Below are 18751 nucleotides of genomic sequence, written 5' to 3' on the forward strand. Positions count from 1 at the left end.
GAAACTGCTAAATGTAACAAGCAGTGATGATAACACAGTGGTAAAAAACACAGACCAGGCATGCAGTCAGGAATACATATCAGTACTTGAAGTAGAAAAAGCCATCAAGAGCCTGAAATGTGGAAAGGCAGCAGGAGTAGATGATATTCGACCAGAAATGCTAAAGTATGGTGGTATAAAAGTCTTACAGTGGCTGCACTGCATAGTTCAGAAGGCCTGGACAGAGGAATGAATTCCAGATGATTGGAGTAGAGTTCTCATAGTACCCATATATAAAAAGGGAAATAAAACTGAATGTGAGAATTACAGAGGTATTTCCCAACTGAATGTTCCTGGTATGATTTATGCAAGTATACTTGAGAAACAGTTGAGAAGAGTTGTGGAAGAAAAGCTTGGTGAAGAACAAGCTGGATTCACCAAATAGAGGCTGTCAGGGTCAGATCTTCACTTTAAGACAAATAGTCGAGAAATCATGGGAACATAACCGTATTTAAGTTTTGTAGATATGGAAAAGGCATATGACAAGGTGCCAAGAGAGAAGCTATTCAATACATTAGTTATATGGTGTCAATGGGCATTATATCGAGCAATACTTAGTCTTTATTTGAGTTGTAAGTCAGCAGTTAGAATTGAAGGAAGTACAGGAAGATGGTTTAAATCTGGTGTGAGTCAAGAATGTACATTATCCCCTCTGTTATTCATCATCTATATGGATCACATTATAAAGGAAAGTGGTATTAAACATGATATCAAAATTGGAGATGTTAATGTCAGCTCTTTGTTTTATGCATGTTATACTTCTAAATAAATCTGCTACAAGTCTACAAGATTCCTTGACTAAATTGAATAACTGTTGTAATAGATATGGTATGAAGGTTAGCAATAACAAGACAAAGATAATGAAAATACGCAGAAGCATTGAAAATATCAACTGCGCTGTGAATGGAGAACCTGTGGAACAAGTAAAACATTTCAGCTACTTAGGCACAATTTTTAGTGAAGATGGTAAATTAAATATGGAAATAGGCAACAGAATCAACAAAGCTGGTATGGTAGGAAGTCAAATGAATAAATTGACTTCCTACCATACCAATACATACAAACTGAATAAATTCATATGGAATAAGAGAGAAATTAGTCTAAACACTATATTAGCTGTATACAAAACAGTGTTCAAACCAGTTTTAACTTATGGATCTGAGAGCTGGGTCAGAAGTAAAACACTTGACCAAAGACTAGAGACAGCAGATATGAGAGTCCTGAGAAAGATTAGAGGCATGAACTGATGGCAATATCATATTAAAAATGAGGATATTAGGAAAGAACTTGACACTGTCAGCATCCAGGAATATATTAGCAGAGCTAATCTCAGATGGTATGGTCACTTAAACAGAATGGGAGTGGAAAGATTAGCAAAACAAGTGTTCTCTGCCAGGTTGGCAGGGAAATGACCCAGAGGAAGACCAAGATATAGGTGGATTGATACGATGCAAAGTGCCTTAGACAATAGAAATATAAGATCTGATAATATTGGAGTCTTGACAAGTAACAGACTGATTTGGAGGAAAACTATAGATAGGAAGTTAGTAATGATGTAAATTTTTCATGTAGTACTATCATATCCTATACACCCCTTGAGGGTATATGGCAGGAATTTGATGATGATGATTTATCCATATAAAAATATTCTTTAGTTGATATAAACATTTTGAAATAATAATAAAATGCATAACTTACCTTTAGTATATTCTTGTTCATCTTGAATGCTTGATAAGCCTTTAGTAACAGAATTTTTGGAGGATAATGATTTTTCAGCTCCTTTATTAGTCTGGTAATTATATATGACATTAGGTTTGGAACTTGATGACTGCTGGTCATGAAGCATCCAATGAGGTGAATGACCAGATGTGCTGGACCACTGATGTTTTTCTAAATTAGATACTTCATATGATGAGCTCTGCTCAGATTGGTGACTTGTCGACGGAGAATTAATTTTAGTCTTTGTGTCTATATGGAGATAATTCATCATAGGGAGACTAGTTACAGGAGATATTTGACTTTCATGCTGCTGCTGCTGCACCTGCTGTTCTGAGGAATGCTGCTGACTGGTAGAATTTGACGAAATCTGAGATGGAGAAAATAGATGTGACGGAGATGAAGTGTTTATCCTCCATGCAGTAATGGAGGCAATATTAGGTGACACTGATATCTGAAGTTTTGAGCCATATCCATGGGGACTAGTATCACGTGGAAAATTTAAAGGGGTTGTGGTTATATTAATTGGCTGTTGATCAGATGAGGGAGGGCATAACTGAAAATTTAGTTCTGTTGTACATCTGCTCTTTTGAGGAGATGATACTGGCTGATATTGATGAGATGAGTAGTAATTTTTTCCTAAATTAGATAAATATGGAGGGACTGGTGTGATATTTAGAGTTGTAATATGATGCTCCATACTACTATTAGGATTTATTTTAGAATGATCTACAGCAGCAACAGTTTCTTGCATAGATTTTGAAGGTTCCTTTGCTCTTGGACGGGATATATTAACAGAATAATCTTTAATGCTAGATATTTTCTGATGATTCTGATTAACATTGGAATAAATGGAAGGTTCCACATGTTGACTAGAAATGTCGTATGGATACAAACCATACTGCTTTTCACTGGGCATTACTGGGGCAGAATGTACCTGTGTTTGGTGACCTGTAAGAACCTGTGTATGATCAGCTTGCTGTTCAGCTATATAGAGGCCTATATTTGGTGGAGAAAGTGGGGTTGGAGTTGAATACTGATGATGATAAAAATTAAATGGATGATGGCTGTTAACCGTTGAGCGACTTTCATGTGGAATGCTACTACCAACTGTATCTTTTATTCCACCCTCAGCACTTAACACAGAATAACTGCTTTTATTTTTATTCAGGAAATCTGAAAAATTGTTGGTAAGTGAGTTATCACTTAGTGATGAAGATGCATATAAATACTGTTCACTTTCTTTCTTCAAAAGTTCACAACATTTATCACGATCATCAAAATGCTGTTGAGAAGAGAAAAATAAAAATAAAGATAATAAATATTTCCAGAAGCAAATACAAACTGTTCTAATTAAAATTTTAAGCATTATATAATCACAAAAAAAGATAACTAACAAACTGTTCTAATTAAAATTTTAAACATTATATAATCACAAAAAAAAGATAACTAACATTTTTCATCCTATCATGTATTTATAAGATTCAGAGGCCTGACTCAAATTTTTACATGAAAAAGTAGTTTGGTTTATCACAATGGATCATCCATGAGCCATATTAATGATCATATTATATGAACCATAATTAATAATCATTAAGCCATCTGTGAATAATATTACTTGCAAAAGGCTTAATGATTGTTCCTCTCAGAGTGATAAAATTTACAGGAGCTAATATTCAATCTAAATTTTCTATAACTTATTTTGTAATAATCTGGAATAATGACATGAAAAGACATTTCTCATCATCATTCTCACTGATTATTCAGAGAATGAATAATAATGGGCAAAGATATATTTGCTTATGAATTTTGGTCAATATTCACTCATGTTGAAAGATGTATTCTGGAAATAACTGCATAAAAGAAAGAAAAGTTACTCAGCTACTTTCATATGGCACATACTTCTTCAGAATTTTTTATTTTTAATATGAAATCCACACAAAAATAGTTGCAAAACCTACAGAACATAAGTATATGTGGGAGAGGAAGAAAAAAGAGGAAATTTAATGAAGTCTTTCTTGAAGAGCTTTCCTCTCCCAAGATATGTCTTTGCAGAAAACAGAATGAGGTAACAAAGAACTAAAATAAATGGAATGAAAGAGGTGAGAGAGAAGCTGATTTGATGAGTATGAAGTGGGACAGTAAATGGATGTTAACCAGCAGCTATTTATGTTCTTACAGTTTTGGATAAAAGTGGAGGAATGATGGTGGCCAGCTGAGCAGAACAGCGCCACAAAAATGCCTGAAGAAGAGACATCTCAGAGAAAGAGAAGATTTAGAAAAGAGCAATTGGAATAAATCTGAGCAAGAGGAGGGTCACCAATTAATCAGACTGCCCTCTTCTGTGGAGCAAGAGGATTTCTTATGAGGTTGGACAGATATAGGATTTATACAATGCCAACAATAGCACAGGTCAGAAGTAATGAAGAGCAGAAAATTATAGAAAATGTTATGGCTAGGATGCATTTGTGCAAGGAGAGGCAAAAAGTGCAAGTGAATCCAAGAAAAGAAGTGTGATCCTGCTTGGAAATCTTTCTTGTGAAAGATAAAACAAAAGAAGAAGTTCTTCTTTCAGAAAGACGGTCCCAATTCTATCCTTGTGCTACTAAAGGGCAGCAAGGAGATAAGAGTTTAAGGCATTGGTTATGAAATTATGGAAATGGTTACAAGAGAGAGAGAGCATACATGTACTACAAGGTCTATCAACTGATGGTCTTCAAATCCTATCCATAGCTGATGAGTGGACACTCATAACCAGGGTTCGACAAATATGCTTGTGCACTCATTCATGGTGAAATAGGTGTAGACTTGACAATTTGTTTTTTAATTAATAAAAAATAATTTTTTAAATAAATCTTTAACTGTAAGAAAACAATGAAGAATATGCATAATATAAAGGTCCATTCCAAGTAACAAAAAATATTTTCCAAAAAATCAATGTTGTTTACTTGACTTCTTGGAATGGTTCCCAAGGAAATCTTCTCCAAACTGCAATACAGCATCGATAATCACTGTATTGAATTGTTATCGACTTACTGGGACATATCATTCAAATAAATAAATGGAAGGACTTGAGCAAGTACATTTTTTCCATGGGAAGTAGGACTTGCCACAGTTTGTTGAGCCCTGTTCATAACCAACTATGGATAGGATTTGAGGTCAGTGAGAGGTCATTTATGTACAGGAGGAAGCAAATAAGTGAAAGTACAGAGCCTAAAGATACTGGTGAGGAAATATGAGGAAAGTAAGCTATTAACCATGACATGCAGAAAAATGACCAAATGTTGCTGTTTAAGTTTTTCTGGCAGATCAGCCGCTTGGACTATAATGTGGCATTATAGAGCAATCTCTCAACTGATGGGCTTCAAATCCTATCCATAACTGATGAGGAAACACTCATAACCAGTAATAGAATTGCAAAATCTCTACATGGATATTGGCCCATAAATGACATAATCGTAACAGCCAAAATAACTGCACAACCATTCAACTTGTATATTATCCAAGCATATGCACCAACCCAAGACCACCCAGATGAAGAGTTGGAACAATTTTATGAAAACATCCAAACTGCAATCTCTAGTGCTAAATCAGGTGATATTATTATAATGATGGACAACCTAAATGCAAAACTGGGCTCGGAAAAAAATCTCATTTTGCGTGGGAAACTAAGGGCTTTCACCTCTTTCAGAAATGAAACAGGTGAAAGATTAATTCAATTCTGTGAAACCAATGACCTAATAATTGCCAACACACTATTTAAACATCCTCCCAGAAGACTATATACGTAGAAAACTCTGGGGACATCTATAGAAACCAAATTGACTATATAATAATAAGCAAAAGATTCCAAAATGCAATAACACAAACAAAAACATATCCTGGAGCAGACATAGGATCGGACCACAACCCAGTGATTGCAAAAATCAAAATAAAACTTAAGATACCAAGCCAACCATTCATAAGAGAAACTTATAATTCAGACTCACTTAACAACAAGAAGTTAAAGACTTCTTTATAAAAGAATTCACAAAATCCCTTAACAAGTCTGACACCACAACTCACACAGAAAATAGAATGCCAATTGATGAAATTAACAGGAACTGGCAAACATTCAAGAATAGCATCAATGAAGCGCCAAAAATACACTCCCATAATTAAAAAAGGAAACCTTGGATAAATGAAAAAATATTAAAGTTGATGGAACAAAGAAAAAAGTTAAAGAACAAACCTGAATATAAAAGCATGAATAAAGAAATAAAAAAGGAATGCAGGAAAGTCAAAGAGAATGGATCAAGAAAAAATGTACAGACATAGAAAACCTTGATAGAAAACACAGAAGCAGAGAAATGCATGAAAAGATGAGAGAAATGACAAGCAGGACAAATACAGTAAATCATGCAAGTGTCATTAGAGACTCAAGGACCATATTCTAATGGATAAAAAAGAAATATTGGAAAGATAGATTAAATGCACAAGAAAATTATACGAGCAACAAAGAAATAATATTCCTGAACAGACTGATTTAGAAGGACGACCCATTTTACTCTGTGAAGTTGAAAATGCTGTCAGAAAACTAAAACTGAAACTGAAACTGTAGAACCACTCCAGCATTGATCCTATAACAACCCCTTACTAACTTGTAGGTCTCTATCGGTTACTAACTTGTAGTCCCCCCCCCTTCCACCAAACTCTGGGGCACATCTTCTCAATCTTTCCTCATACTCGACATTCCAGAGTTAGAATCTACCTCAGTCAGTCGCCTCTGGATCCTTTCCAACATCTCTTCGTCATTCTGAAACCAGGTGACCAAATCTGGGCACAATAGTCCATGTGTATGGCCTAATCAAAGCCTTATACAATGGAACAAGAATCCCCTACTTCTACAAGTCAGTGTCCTCCACATCATTCCCAGAAGCCTTTGTGTTGTCTTCAGAATTTTAGCAATGTGTCCCTTAACTTTCAGATCCTTATCCATTATCACCCCCAGATCTCTTTTCCTCCACCTCCAACAATATATCCTCACCAAGCATAAATTCTGCATCCCATTCTTTGTTTTCCAAATTTTAAAAAACCTTACATTTTGCAACATTGAACTCACATCTAGAGAATTAAATCTGAAAACAAGACTAAGAATCCCCAAATGTTACATATGATCCACATTATTATATGGAGTAGAGACATGAGCACTCTCCAATCTGAGTGTGAGAAAACTGGGCCTTTGAAATGCAGATGCTGCAAAGAATTAAGAGGATATCATGAAAGACAAAAAGACAAATGAATAGGTAGTAGAGATGGTAGGTGTAAACAGGAGCCCGATAAAAGAAATTAAAAAGAGAAAAGTCAGCTATTTTGGACATATTCTGAGACATAACTGCCTACAAAGGACACTTCTCGAAGGGACTGTTGAGGGAAAGAGAAGGAGAGGAAGATAAAGACTGGAGTGGATGAAAAATATAGAAGACTGGACCTATCTCTCATATGAGGAATGCAGCAGAGGTGCAGAATAGGACATGGTGGAGACACAAGGCAGTCAATCTCCTGGATGGAGAAGACACCTGACAGGACAGGAATATTTAGCGATATACATAGCAGAAAGGCAGTGTGCTTTGCATTATGGGACACTAAAGCAGCTGATGTGAAGTCAACAGCCTCTATATACAAGTTAGCCTAGTTACAAGCAAAACAATTTGTGCATGAAGTAGCTTCGCATGCAAATTCTTTGCTTGAACTTAATAAAAGATTAAACAAGAATATAATTTCATGTTGAGTATAATTTAAGAATAGATAGGAAGGGTCTTGGATTTAATATTAACACCAGAGGAACAAACTAGTCATGTCAGTTATTGAAAACCACTGTGTGATAGTGACTATTCAATCCTTGCATGGAAATTAAAATTAAGGGGGAAGCAGTAACAAGGGAACAGCAGGACTGGAATTTTAAGAAAGTTGATTTTAAGGATATGGTAAAATAATTAGAATGTATAAATTGGAAATCAGAATTTCATCCTTATTAAATTCTTGATATGTACCCTTGGGGGATGTACAGAGCATTACGATTATACTACATGAAAAGGTTATTATTATCAACTTCTTATAGACAATTTTTGTCCAAAGTAATCTGTCAGGACTCCAATATTATCAGGTGATATATTTCAGTCTTCTAAGACACTTCTTGGTATATAAATCCACCTAAATATTTTTCTTCTCCCAGATCTCTTTCCCACCATCCTGGCAAAAAGCACTTGTCTTGCTAACATTTCTTCTCCCATTCTGTTTAAGTGACCATGCCTCCTGATATTAGCTCTGCTAACATATTCCTGAATGCTAACAATGACAAATTCTTTCCTAATACAGTAGTGCCTTGGTTAACGACGGTAATCCGTTCCAGGATTACCATCGTTATCCAAGGCGCGATTCCCCATAAGATCTAATTGAAAATCGATTAATTTGTTCCGGCTCCTCCCCACAACCATAGTACATATTAAAAATGCAGATAAAATGCATTTAAAATATCATAAAAATATAGTAATATCATTTATTTATTATATAGTATATGTATTTGCTACAAAAAAATTAACATTAATAAAATGAATTGTTCATGAAAACAGTTTTTAATTATCAATCTTCACCAGAAGGACAATTGGGCTCACTTTGGAGTTTTTTGACTGGACCTGTAAAAAACATGTCTAGAGTTGTTTGCTTCTGCCTCTTTTTTAAAATGTTTCTGAAAAACTGCATGGACTTTTCATTAAATAGATCTGCAGTTCTGATAACCTCAGATTTGTTTGGATTCCATTTCATAGCAACATTATGAACTTCCTCCCACTTTGCTAAAACATTTTTGATTTCAGCAGTCGTAATTTGTTCTTCTCTCCATCCTCATCTTCAGATGAAATTTCCATTTCCTTTTCTTCACACTGCTGCTTGCTTTCAGCTCGTCAGTAGTCAGTTCTCAGTCATGCATCTCCAATGATTCTTCAACATCTTCTTCCAAGTTAAGATCACGAGTAGTTGCCACAATATCCTTTACCGATTTGTGTCCTTCATCTGAAGTTTCTTCATTACCAAAGGAAGGACACAGTTTCCTCCATGCTGCTTTGAGACATTTCATTATTACTTCTTGCCGAGACTTTACAATTAGCCTAATTGCTATGACAATGTTGAATTCTTCCTTCCAAAATTTTCTTAGGGTTATGTTGGTAGCCTCACATATTTCAAAGCACCTGGTAAAAAGTTCCCTTGTGTAAAGTTTTTTAAAATTTGCAATTATCAGCTGATCCATAGGTTGAATCAGAGATGTAGTCTTGGGAGGAAGAAAAATCACCTTGATAAAATCTAATTCCTCTGGTAGTAGCTCTTCTTGTATGCCCGTTGGATGGCCAGGTGCATTATCCAAGGTTAAAATGGCTTTTAGAGGCAGATCATTTTGCTCCAGATAGGCTTTGACAGTTGGTCCAAACACTTTGCGAATCTAGTCTCTAAATTCTATTCTTGTGACCCAGGCTTTGCTGTTAGACTGCCACAAAACACCGAGATTGGATTTAGAACTTTTTGAATGCTCGGGGATTCTCTGAGCGGTAGATTAACATTGGTTTTACCTTGCAATCTCCACTTGCATTTGCTGCTAAAAACAATGTTAACCTATCATTCATTGTTTATGCCCAGGAAGTGTTTTTTCTTCTTTTGTGATACATGTCCTGTTGGGCATTTTCTTCCAAAATAACCCAGTCTCATTACAATTGAAGACTTGTTGAGGTAGGTATTCTCTTCTTCTATAATTCTTGTAAAGCTATTGACAAATTTATCTGCTGCTGCTTTGTCAGAACTAGCTGCCTCTCCATGCCTAACCACACTATGAATTCCTGTTCTTTTTTTAAAGTTGTCAAACCAACCTCTGCTACCTTTGAAATCATCATCATCTACCTCAGAACTTGATCCCGAAGTCTTCTTTTTCAAATCTTGATAAATCTGTTTAGCTTTCTGACAGATTGCATTTTGAGATGTAGTATTGCACACCATTTCTCTTTCTTTGATCCAAATTAGTAATAGATTTTCCATTTGCTCAAAAAAAGAAGCCCTCTGACATTCAACCTTGAAATTCCCTTAGCAACCTTAGCTACCATAAGTTCTTCTTTCTTAGCCAAAATGGTTGATATTGTAGAATGATTAGTTTCATATATTCGAGCTAGTTGCATAACTTTCACACCTTCATGACGTTTTGCTATTATTTCTTTCTTCTGTTCAACAGAGAAAATTTTTCTTTTTTTTCCCCTCACTAGCTTTCTTTTTGGGACCCATTTTTTACATGGTAAAAAAATTCATTCTATAAAAAAAAAAAATACGCAAAATACGGTATTATTACAAATTGTACAACACTAAGATAAGGGATACAAAGAACATATCGTCACCTGAAAATAAAAGTAAAAGTTCAAAAAAAAAAACTTTTTGAAATAAAAGTTAACAGTTAAATTTGAAACCTGCAATTTTTGACTTAGTGCATTTTGCTTGTAAGGTGATGATATTAGATACAGCACTTACCATAACATACACTGATTAGCAGCTTATAGATACAACGATTATTATACAGATGAGATTTAATTTGCCTTTTGATGGCGAGCGAACAGTAACACGAACCCGCCGATTTATTGTCTATATGAACCAACACAAAAAATAAATGCTTAAATACTCGTTTTCATCATAAAACGCATTTATAACCACAAATTTTAAAATAAAGCACAGTACACTACAAGAAAAGAAACAATAAACGGAAAACGTAAACAGCTGGCTATGATGGGTCAAACATATCTGAGCTTCACAGCCATGCCGGATGGCTATTCTCTATTTGACAATGTCTTCCTGCGCATGGCTGAGTGCGATCGGAAAATTCTGGTTTTTTAAATCGGATAGAGGTTCACATAATAGAGAGTCATTAACCAAGAGATTTTTTTCTCACAGCCACTCATTATCTGAGGCCATTGTTAACCAGGGCACCACTGTATTATCATTTTTAATATGACATTGCTAATGATGCCACCTATTTGCTCCTTTAATCTTTCTCAGAACTCCCATATCTGTGGTCTCCAGTTTTTGATCAAATGTTTTATTTCTAGCCAAGCTCCAGGATCCACTGAGTTAAAATTGACTTGAATACTGTCTTGTATTATAGCTACTTTTGTGTTTTAACTAATTTCTCTCTTATTCCATACAAAATTATTCAGCTGACTTCCTACAATACCAGCTTTGCTATTGTTGTCTATTTCGAAATTTAATTTTCTATCTTCACTAAAAATTGTGCATAAACAGCTGAAATGCTTGACTTGTTCTATAGGTTTCTTCATTCAGGATGCACTTGATGCGTTCAATGTTTCTGCCTATTTTCGCTGTTCTTTTCTTTTTGTTACTTTTTTTTAAACCATATTTATTACAGCAGTTATTCAATGTTTATGATAGTATCAGAGTCCAACAGCAAGGAATGACTAGCCAAGTTACTGGACTGTAATCAAAAAACTGCATTCAAGAAAATATGTAATTTTTTAAAAAAAAACAAGATATTATGACAGTACTATATGTTACATCATTACTGAATTAATATGTTATCTGTCAAGACTCTAATATTAGCAGATCTTATATTTCTGTATTCTAAGGCACTTGTTACTATATCAATCCACCTAGATATTGGTCTTCATCTGGGTCTTCTCCAGACATCCTGGCAAAGAACTATATTTTGCTAACCATTCTTCTACCATTCTGTTTAAGTGACATACAACCTGAGATTAGCTGTGTTAACACATTCCTGAAGGCTGACAATGTCAGGTTCTTTCCTAATATCCTCATTTATACAATCATAGTGCCATTGATGCCATCTATTCACTCACCCTAATCTTTCTGAGAACTCATACCTGTGGTCTCCAGTTTTTGATGAAATGTTTCATATTTAACCCAGCTCTTAGATTTAAGTTACAATTAGTTTCAATGTTGTCTTGGATAAATGTAGTTTAGCATTTTGACCAATCCGTCTCTTATAAAAAGGGTTTAATCAGAACTACAAAGTTAGCAATGATGACAAACTTAGGAAGCAACTTGGTGCAGTGCCATGACATGACATAAGAAACTACATGAAATGAATGTCATTAGTGGATGGGAAGCAGTCAAGGATTGTTTGAGCGAGGCAGTATCAGAGTGCATACCCAGGATAAGGAAGATAAACCAAGTAGAGATTAAGTGGATGACCAACAATATAAACCAGGAGCCTGCAAAAAAAGCACTATGGAAGAAATATAAACAAGGTGATGACAGCATGCCCATAAGCAGTAGAAAGCACAAGCAAGAAGGGTAACTAGTATGGTGAGGAAGGCTAAATCAAATTTTGAGAGAAAATTAGCTAAGAAGGCCAAAGTAAATCCAAAATAGCAAGTAAGAGAAAGAATGATTCTGGAAAGATAACTTTACTCAGTGCTGATGTTAGGAAAGTGACAGAAGCAAAAGAAATAGGTAGATGAATTAGAAGTACTCAGTATATTGAAAAATATCAATGTGAATACAGCAGTGGGAGGGGATGGTATGTCTGCTAATGTGCTACGAGAAGGTGCAAGTGAACTGGCAGTGCTTCTGAAAGTTGTTCAATCTGTCTCAGCTCTGGCAAGGTTCCAAGGGAGTGGAGAGGATAAGATGATTCCATTACATAAAGATGGCTCCAAGACAGAAGTAGCAAATTACAGACCAATTAGTATCTCTGGAGTGGTGGTTCAAGTATTGAAAAAGTTAGTTAAAAGTAAAATTCAGGAATGAGTGGATAGGAATATGATACTTTATGGGGGACAGTATGGTTTCATAAAAGGTAGGTCCTGCTTCAGTAATTTATTCACATTTTATAAGGTGACAACAGGACTGGATAAAGGAAATGGATACACCATGATACTACTGGACTTTGCCAGTAAGTTTTAAAAGAAGTATACTGTGAGTAGACATATTGATACAAACTCACGTACAAAGATTATTTAATAGTATAATTTTAGCCTGTGTGTCACAGGCATCTTCAGTACATTAAGCTCAAATTAAACAATAACTGACAATTCCAAAAAGTGCCACCTAAGTAGCTGGTGTTCACAATAAAAAGTTAGGAAAGATGAGCTGATTTGTAAAGTACTATCTCCCATAAAGGGGATAGACGTAAGCCGTCGGATCTGTTTAAGTTAGGAGAATGAAGTAGAGTTTCACATGTTTTTTTATAAAGGCGTTCCATGAGAAACTGACTTTTGTGAAGAACTTTTGTCTTTCTCCAATGAACTCTGTGTCTGGTGAAGATGGCATGTTCTGCAAGTCCAGACTTTTCAGGTTTAAAGTATTCAATATAAGATTGGTGTTCTTCTAGCTGAATAGAGGCAGATCTTCCCATTTGTCCGAAATAAGATAATCCACAATAGCACGGAATCTGGTAGACACCTGAATGATTAAGATGTGGAAGCTTGTCCTTAGGAGAAGTGAGAAAGGTGGAGATTTTTCTAAACGGTTGAAAGGCAACAAAAATATTCAGTGGTTTTAAAACTTTTGCTATACGTTCACTGATGCCTTGTACATAAGGGATAGTAATGAGTGTTATTTCTTCTGTGTTTGAAGAGGAAGACATATTAAAATATATAACTTCTTCCTTTCTATCTAATGGTTATAAGAATTGCTTCATTAAAAGAACTTTGAGTAGTTTTAATAGATTTAATACTCATGGAACGCCTTTATCAAGAAACATGTGAAACTCTACTTCATTCTCCTAACTTAAACAGATCCGATGGCTTACGTCTATCCCCTTTATGGGAGATAGTACTTTACAAATCAGCTCATCTTTCCTAACTTTTTATTGTATTGATTTTTTTTTAAGGAAAGTTATTGACCTTTTTAGTTATCTTACACCAGCTACTTAGGTGGCGCTTTTTGGAATTGTCAGTTATTGTTTAATTTGAGCTTAATGTACTGAAGATGCCTGTGACACACAGGCGAAAATTATACTATTAAATAATCTTTGTACGTGAGTTTTTTCTGTTATTAATTTTGTATGGACTTTACAAAGGCATCTGACAGAATACAGAACAGAAAACTATTACATAAGTAGAGCAAATGGGAATTGATATGAGGCTGGTGGAATGTATGGGGGGGAGGGGGGAATGATAGATACCAGAAGGTGTATAGTGGAGTGGAATTAAGGCTCTGTACTAGAATGATATAGCAAAAGATTTGAAAGGGGGGGGACATTCAGTTGTTTGCCGATGATGCAAAACTAGGAAAGGCAAAGGTGATGTAGATATCCTACAAGTTGATTTAAATAAATTGGCAGTATGGGCAAAGAACAATGGTTGTCGATTCAATGTTGTAAAATGTAAGGTAATGTACTTTGGCTTGAAAAGATTACACACTTCATATCATACTGATGGTACTAGTTTACAGAAAGTTGATGAGGCTAGAGATGCAGATCTGAAATTCAGAGGACATATCGAAAGAGTTGGCAAAATAACTTATTTTGCCAACTCGGGAAGTTATTATCTCTCATTAGATGGCTACAATTTGCCCATATGTTGACTACCATGCACAGATTTGCAAAATGGGGATCGGGAGGTGGTGGAGAGGATTCAGAGACAAGTGACCAAGCAGTGACAGGTCTGTGAAATGTTTCCTATGAGGTTAGATTGAGAGTGTGTGTGTGGGTGGGTTGAAGAGTTAGCTACCAGTGGAGGAGAGGGGATATGAGAGAAACTTATAAGTTACTAAAGGGATTTTATAAGATTGATACAGAAGAAATTTTTCAATAGATGGGAGAGTAGGGGGAAAACAAGAGGTCACACTTGGAAGTTGTCTAAGAGTGTAGTTAGTAAGGGTGAGTGGAATAGGTGTGGAATGGATTGCCAGAAGTGGTTGTGAGTGCCAAACAGTGAATAGGTTTAAGGAGATATATGATAGGTATTGTGTTAATAGACAGAGTGGGTCTCCCCTACCAAGCACGTCCCTCGGGAAGATGAGGGAAGCCCAAACGGGCAGCTCTGAATAACGAATAAGGAGCCGTGGACCAAAGGCGCACTTCAGAACCATGGTCAGGAGAAGTGCTGTAGACCACTGTAAAGATGCCAGCAAGCAGAAGAAAAAAAAAGGCCCCCAGTCCTGCGCGGCTCTTTGCAATCCCACCAAGGTGGTGGTGAGAAATCTGCAAGAGCAGGGGGGGTGCTAAGAATCCTGCAGAGGAAGGTAGACCACCATCTGGAAATTCTACCCTATTTATTGGTTTCTTCAACACTAGAACTCTGTCTTCTGACTCCAATATTGATTTCCTGCTTCAAGAACTGCAAAATGTAAAGTTTGATGTCCTCGCTATCTGTGAAACCCAAAGAAGCTCTGAATTAACAGCAAAATGGGAGCCAAATTTTCCTGGGAGCCTCATATAACACTACAAGGGGCTGGAGGAGTCAGCTTCATCATAAATGAAAAGCTAACTAAAAATATTATTTCTTGTACAATCCATTCTGAATGACTAGGAACACTAATATTAAAAAATAGTGTGTAGAGATTTCAATGCAAAGATTGGTACAGGATTTATTGAAGAAAAATACATTGGACCATGTGGGAAAGGGGAAAGAAATGAACGAGGTGAACTCCTGGCAGAATTTGTAGAAGTAGAAAGGCCGTACATTATGAATAGTTTCTTTAAAAAGAGAACTGGAAAAAGTTGGACTTGGCAATCTCCAAATGGAGAGACAAGAAATGAAATTGATTTCATCCTAACAGATTGCAAAAGAATAATAAAAAATGTCGAAGTCATTGTGAAAACTTACCGTGACATTAATTCAGACCACCATCCAATAAAAGCCACTCTCAAAATACATAAAAAAAAAAATGAATGCATACGAGCACAGTCCAACCATAAAAAACACTCAAAACAGATAAATCCAGAAGAATTTAGAAAAAAGGTGGAAGAAACCGACTGGAAATTAAAAAATGACATCGATGAAGATTTAACAAACTTTAACAATAAATTAATGAACTGCAAAGAAAGAACCTCGTATGAACTTCCTCCTAAGACCAGGAAATGCCTATCAGCAAAAACAATAGAACTAATGAAGAAAAGAAGAATACTGAAAGATACAGGTAAAGATCGTCTAGAATATAAAATTATTTGTAAACAACTGAGGCAGAATATCAAAGACGACTATAACATATATAGAACAACAAAATTGGCAGAAGCAGCTAGGCTTCGCAGTAGCCTAAAAAAAGTAGAAAAAGAAATAAATCTAAAGCAACCACTACCGTCAGCCTTTATAGACAATCAAGCAAACAGAGGTGAAATGGAAAAAATAGTAAAATCGTTTTATGAGAACCTTTACTCATCTAAACAAGTAATCACAGCTCCAATACCAGACGAAAATTTGGAAAATCTGGAAATACCATCTGTCCTACCTTGAAGAAATAAAAATGGCTATCCACCATATGAAAAATGACCGATCACCAGGAATTGACAGTATAAAATCTGATGAATTAAAAATGGGTGGACAAATACTCTTTAAAGCTCTAGCAGAAAGGTTTACCCAATATATACAATTAAGGAAAGTACCTACTGAATGGAAAACATCAACGACCATAATTCTGCATAAAAAAGGTAATAAAGAAGACATCAGTAACTACAGACCTATCTGTCTATTAGCGCGCACACACACACACACACACACACACACAAAATACAAACTGCCATCAATGAAAATAGCTGCAAAGAACAGGCTGGTTTCAAAACTTTTCAACAATAGATCACATTCAAACTATTACTCAGTTAACAGAAAGATGCAGAGAATACCAGATCCCACTTCGTCTTCTTTTTATAGATTTTAAAAAGGCATTTCACACTGTTGAGCATAATGCAGCATTCCAAGCTTTAATAGAACAAAGCATAGAAAAAGCATACATCCAACTCATAAAAGATATCTACAAAGAAATCACAACAAATATCACCCTTTTCAATCACCCGATTAAAATTAACTTAAGTAGAGGAGTACGTCAGGGTGATGTCTTATCACCTAATCTCTTTACATCTATTCTGGACAGTATCATTCGAAAAATTGACAGGAAAGATGGAATAAACATTGATGATGAAATATTAAATATCCTATTATTCACCGATGATGTAGTATTAACATCTCACTCACCCAAACTCCTAGAATCGATGCTGAATAACATAAGCCAAAACTGCCAAAAAATTGGATTGGAAATACACCCTGACAAAACAAGATGGATGAAAAACAAATACTGTAAAGATCATACAATCACTCTAGAATCTCACACCACTGAAAAAATTAAAGAATACATCTACCTTGGCCAGTCCATAAAAATGAATAATGATATATCAAATGAAATAGCAAGGAGAAAAAGAGCTGCTTGGATAATAAAATAAAATCAACAATTACCAACCTTTTCAATAGTCACATCTTACCAGCATTAACTTATGGCAGTGAAACATGGAACAACTTTAAAAGAAGAACAAAGCTTAATAACTCAACGTGAAATAGAAAGAAGAATATGCAATATAAACAAAATAGACCACGTAAAACACACAGAAATCAGGAAGAAGTCTGGACTCACAGATATAATAAAAACAATCTACAACAGCAAAAGAAGATGGGCAGGACATCTCGCCAGAATGAGAGACAACAGATGGACAGTCAGAGTTACAAACTGGTATCCGAGAGATACCAAAAGGAAACCTGGAAGACCAGCCTTAAGGTGGGGAAGACCCAATGATTAAGAAAGTTGGAAGAAAATGGAGAAGAAAAGCCTAAGACAGGAATAGCTGGACTCTTTACGACCTGCAGTCATGGAGAAATCCTGACTGAAACCACAGGTCCATCAAGGTAAAATGATAGGTATTGTGTTAATAGACAGAGCAGGTCTCCTGCAATGTGTCTTTTGACTCCATGGAGTACCCATATAAATAATAATAATAAACTTAGTCTGTTGTCTATTTCCATATTTAATTTGCAATCTTCACTAAAAGCTGAAATGTTTTATTTTCTATAGGTTCTCCATCATTCCATTCAAGATGCAATTGACATGTTCAATGTTTCTGCCTATTTTTATTGCCTTTTGTCTTTTTATTTCTGATTTTCATACCAATTTATTACAGCAGTCATTCAATTTACTGAGATAATCCTACAGACATGTACTGGATTCTTAAGTAGAGTGATCTATCATTTATTCAACCTTCAAAAGACTGACCATTCAATTAACTACTCCTTGCAAGTCAATATCAACTGACTTCTGATAGAGCACCATGTAATTGTACTTCAATTATCAGAACTTGCCATTCTGATAATTGATAGCCAAACTAGAGCAGATGGGGTTGGATATTAGATTGGTGCATTGGATCAGAGACTGGCTATTTGATAGGTATCAACAAGTTTTGTATGGGGGAGCAATATCCCAGAAGAGGAAAGTCACTAATGGTGTGTGCCTCAGGGGGTCTGTTTTAGGACCACCGCTATTAATAATATTGGTAAAGATTTGGATGGGGGATATTTTCAGTTGCTTGCAGATTATGCAAAGTTGGGACAAACTATGAAGAGTAGAGAAGATGTTGTGTCTTACAAGAAGACTTGAACAGATTGAGTGAATGGGGATACCAGTTCAATGTTGCAAAATGTAAGGTTTTAAAATTTGGGAAACAAAGATGGGATATAGAATTTACTCTTGGTTGGTATATATTGTTGGAGGTGGAAGAAATAATAGATCTTGGGATGATAGAGAAGGATCTGAAATTAGGGGGGGACACATTGCCAAAATTGTGAGAACAAAACAATGAATTCTGGGAATGATGTGAAGGACACCGACTTGTAGAAATAAGGAGATTCTTGTTCCATTATATAAGGCTCTGATTAGGCCACACATGGACTACCACAGATTTGGTCACCAGGTTTTCAAAAGGATGAAGAGATGTTAGAAATGGTCCAGAGGAGACTGACTTTCTGATCTC

The 18751-nt window shown here is 35.6% G+C and overlaps 1 protein-coding gene across 1 annotated transcript in view; it reads right to left on the reverse strand.

Moving 5' to 3' along the window:
• The window catches only part of Tab2 (TAK1-associated binding protein 2), a 171439-nt gene that overhangs the window by 115461 nt on the left and 37227 nt on the right, over nucleotides 1-18751 (reverse strand). Inside the window, exon 3 of the mRNA XM_090409209.1 lies at nucleotides 1738-3040. Within this exon, the coding sequence (XP_090265335.1) occupies nucleotides 1738-3040 (1303 nt within the window). The remainder of the gene's footprint in view (nucleotides 1-1737; nucleotides 3041-18751) is intronic.

This window comes from Typopeltis vanoorti, chromosome 19 (genome assembly GCF_054136105.1).
Source record: "Typopeltis vanoorti isolate ZY-2024b chromosome 19, IOZ_Tvanoo_1.0, whole genome shotgun sequence".
Taxonomy (NCBI): Eukaryota; Metazoa; Arthropoda; class Arachnida; order Uropygi; family Thelyphonidae; genus Typopeltis; species Typopeltis vanoorti.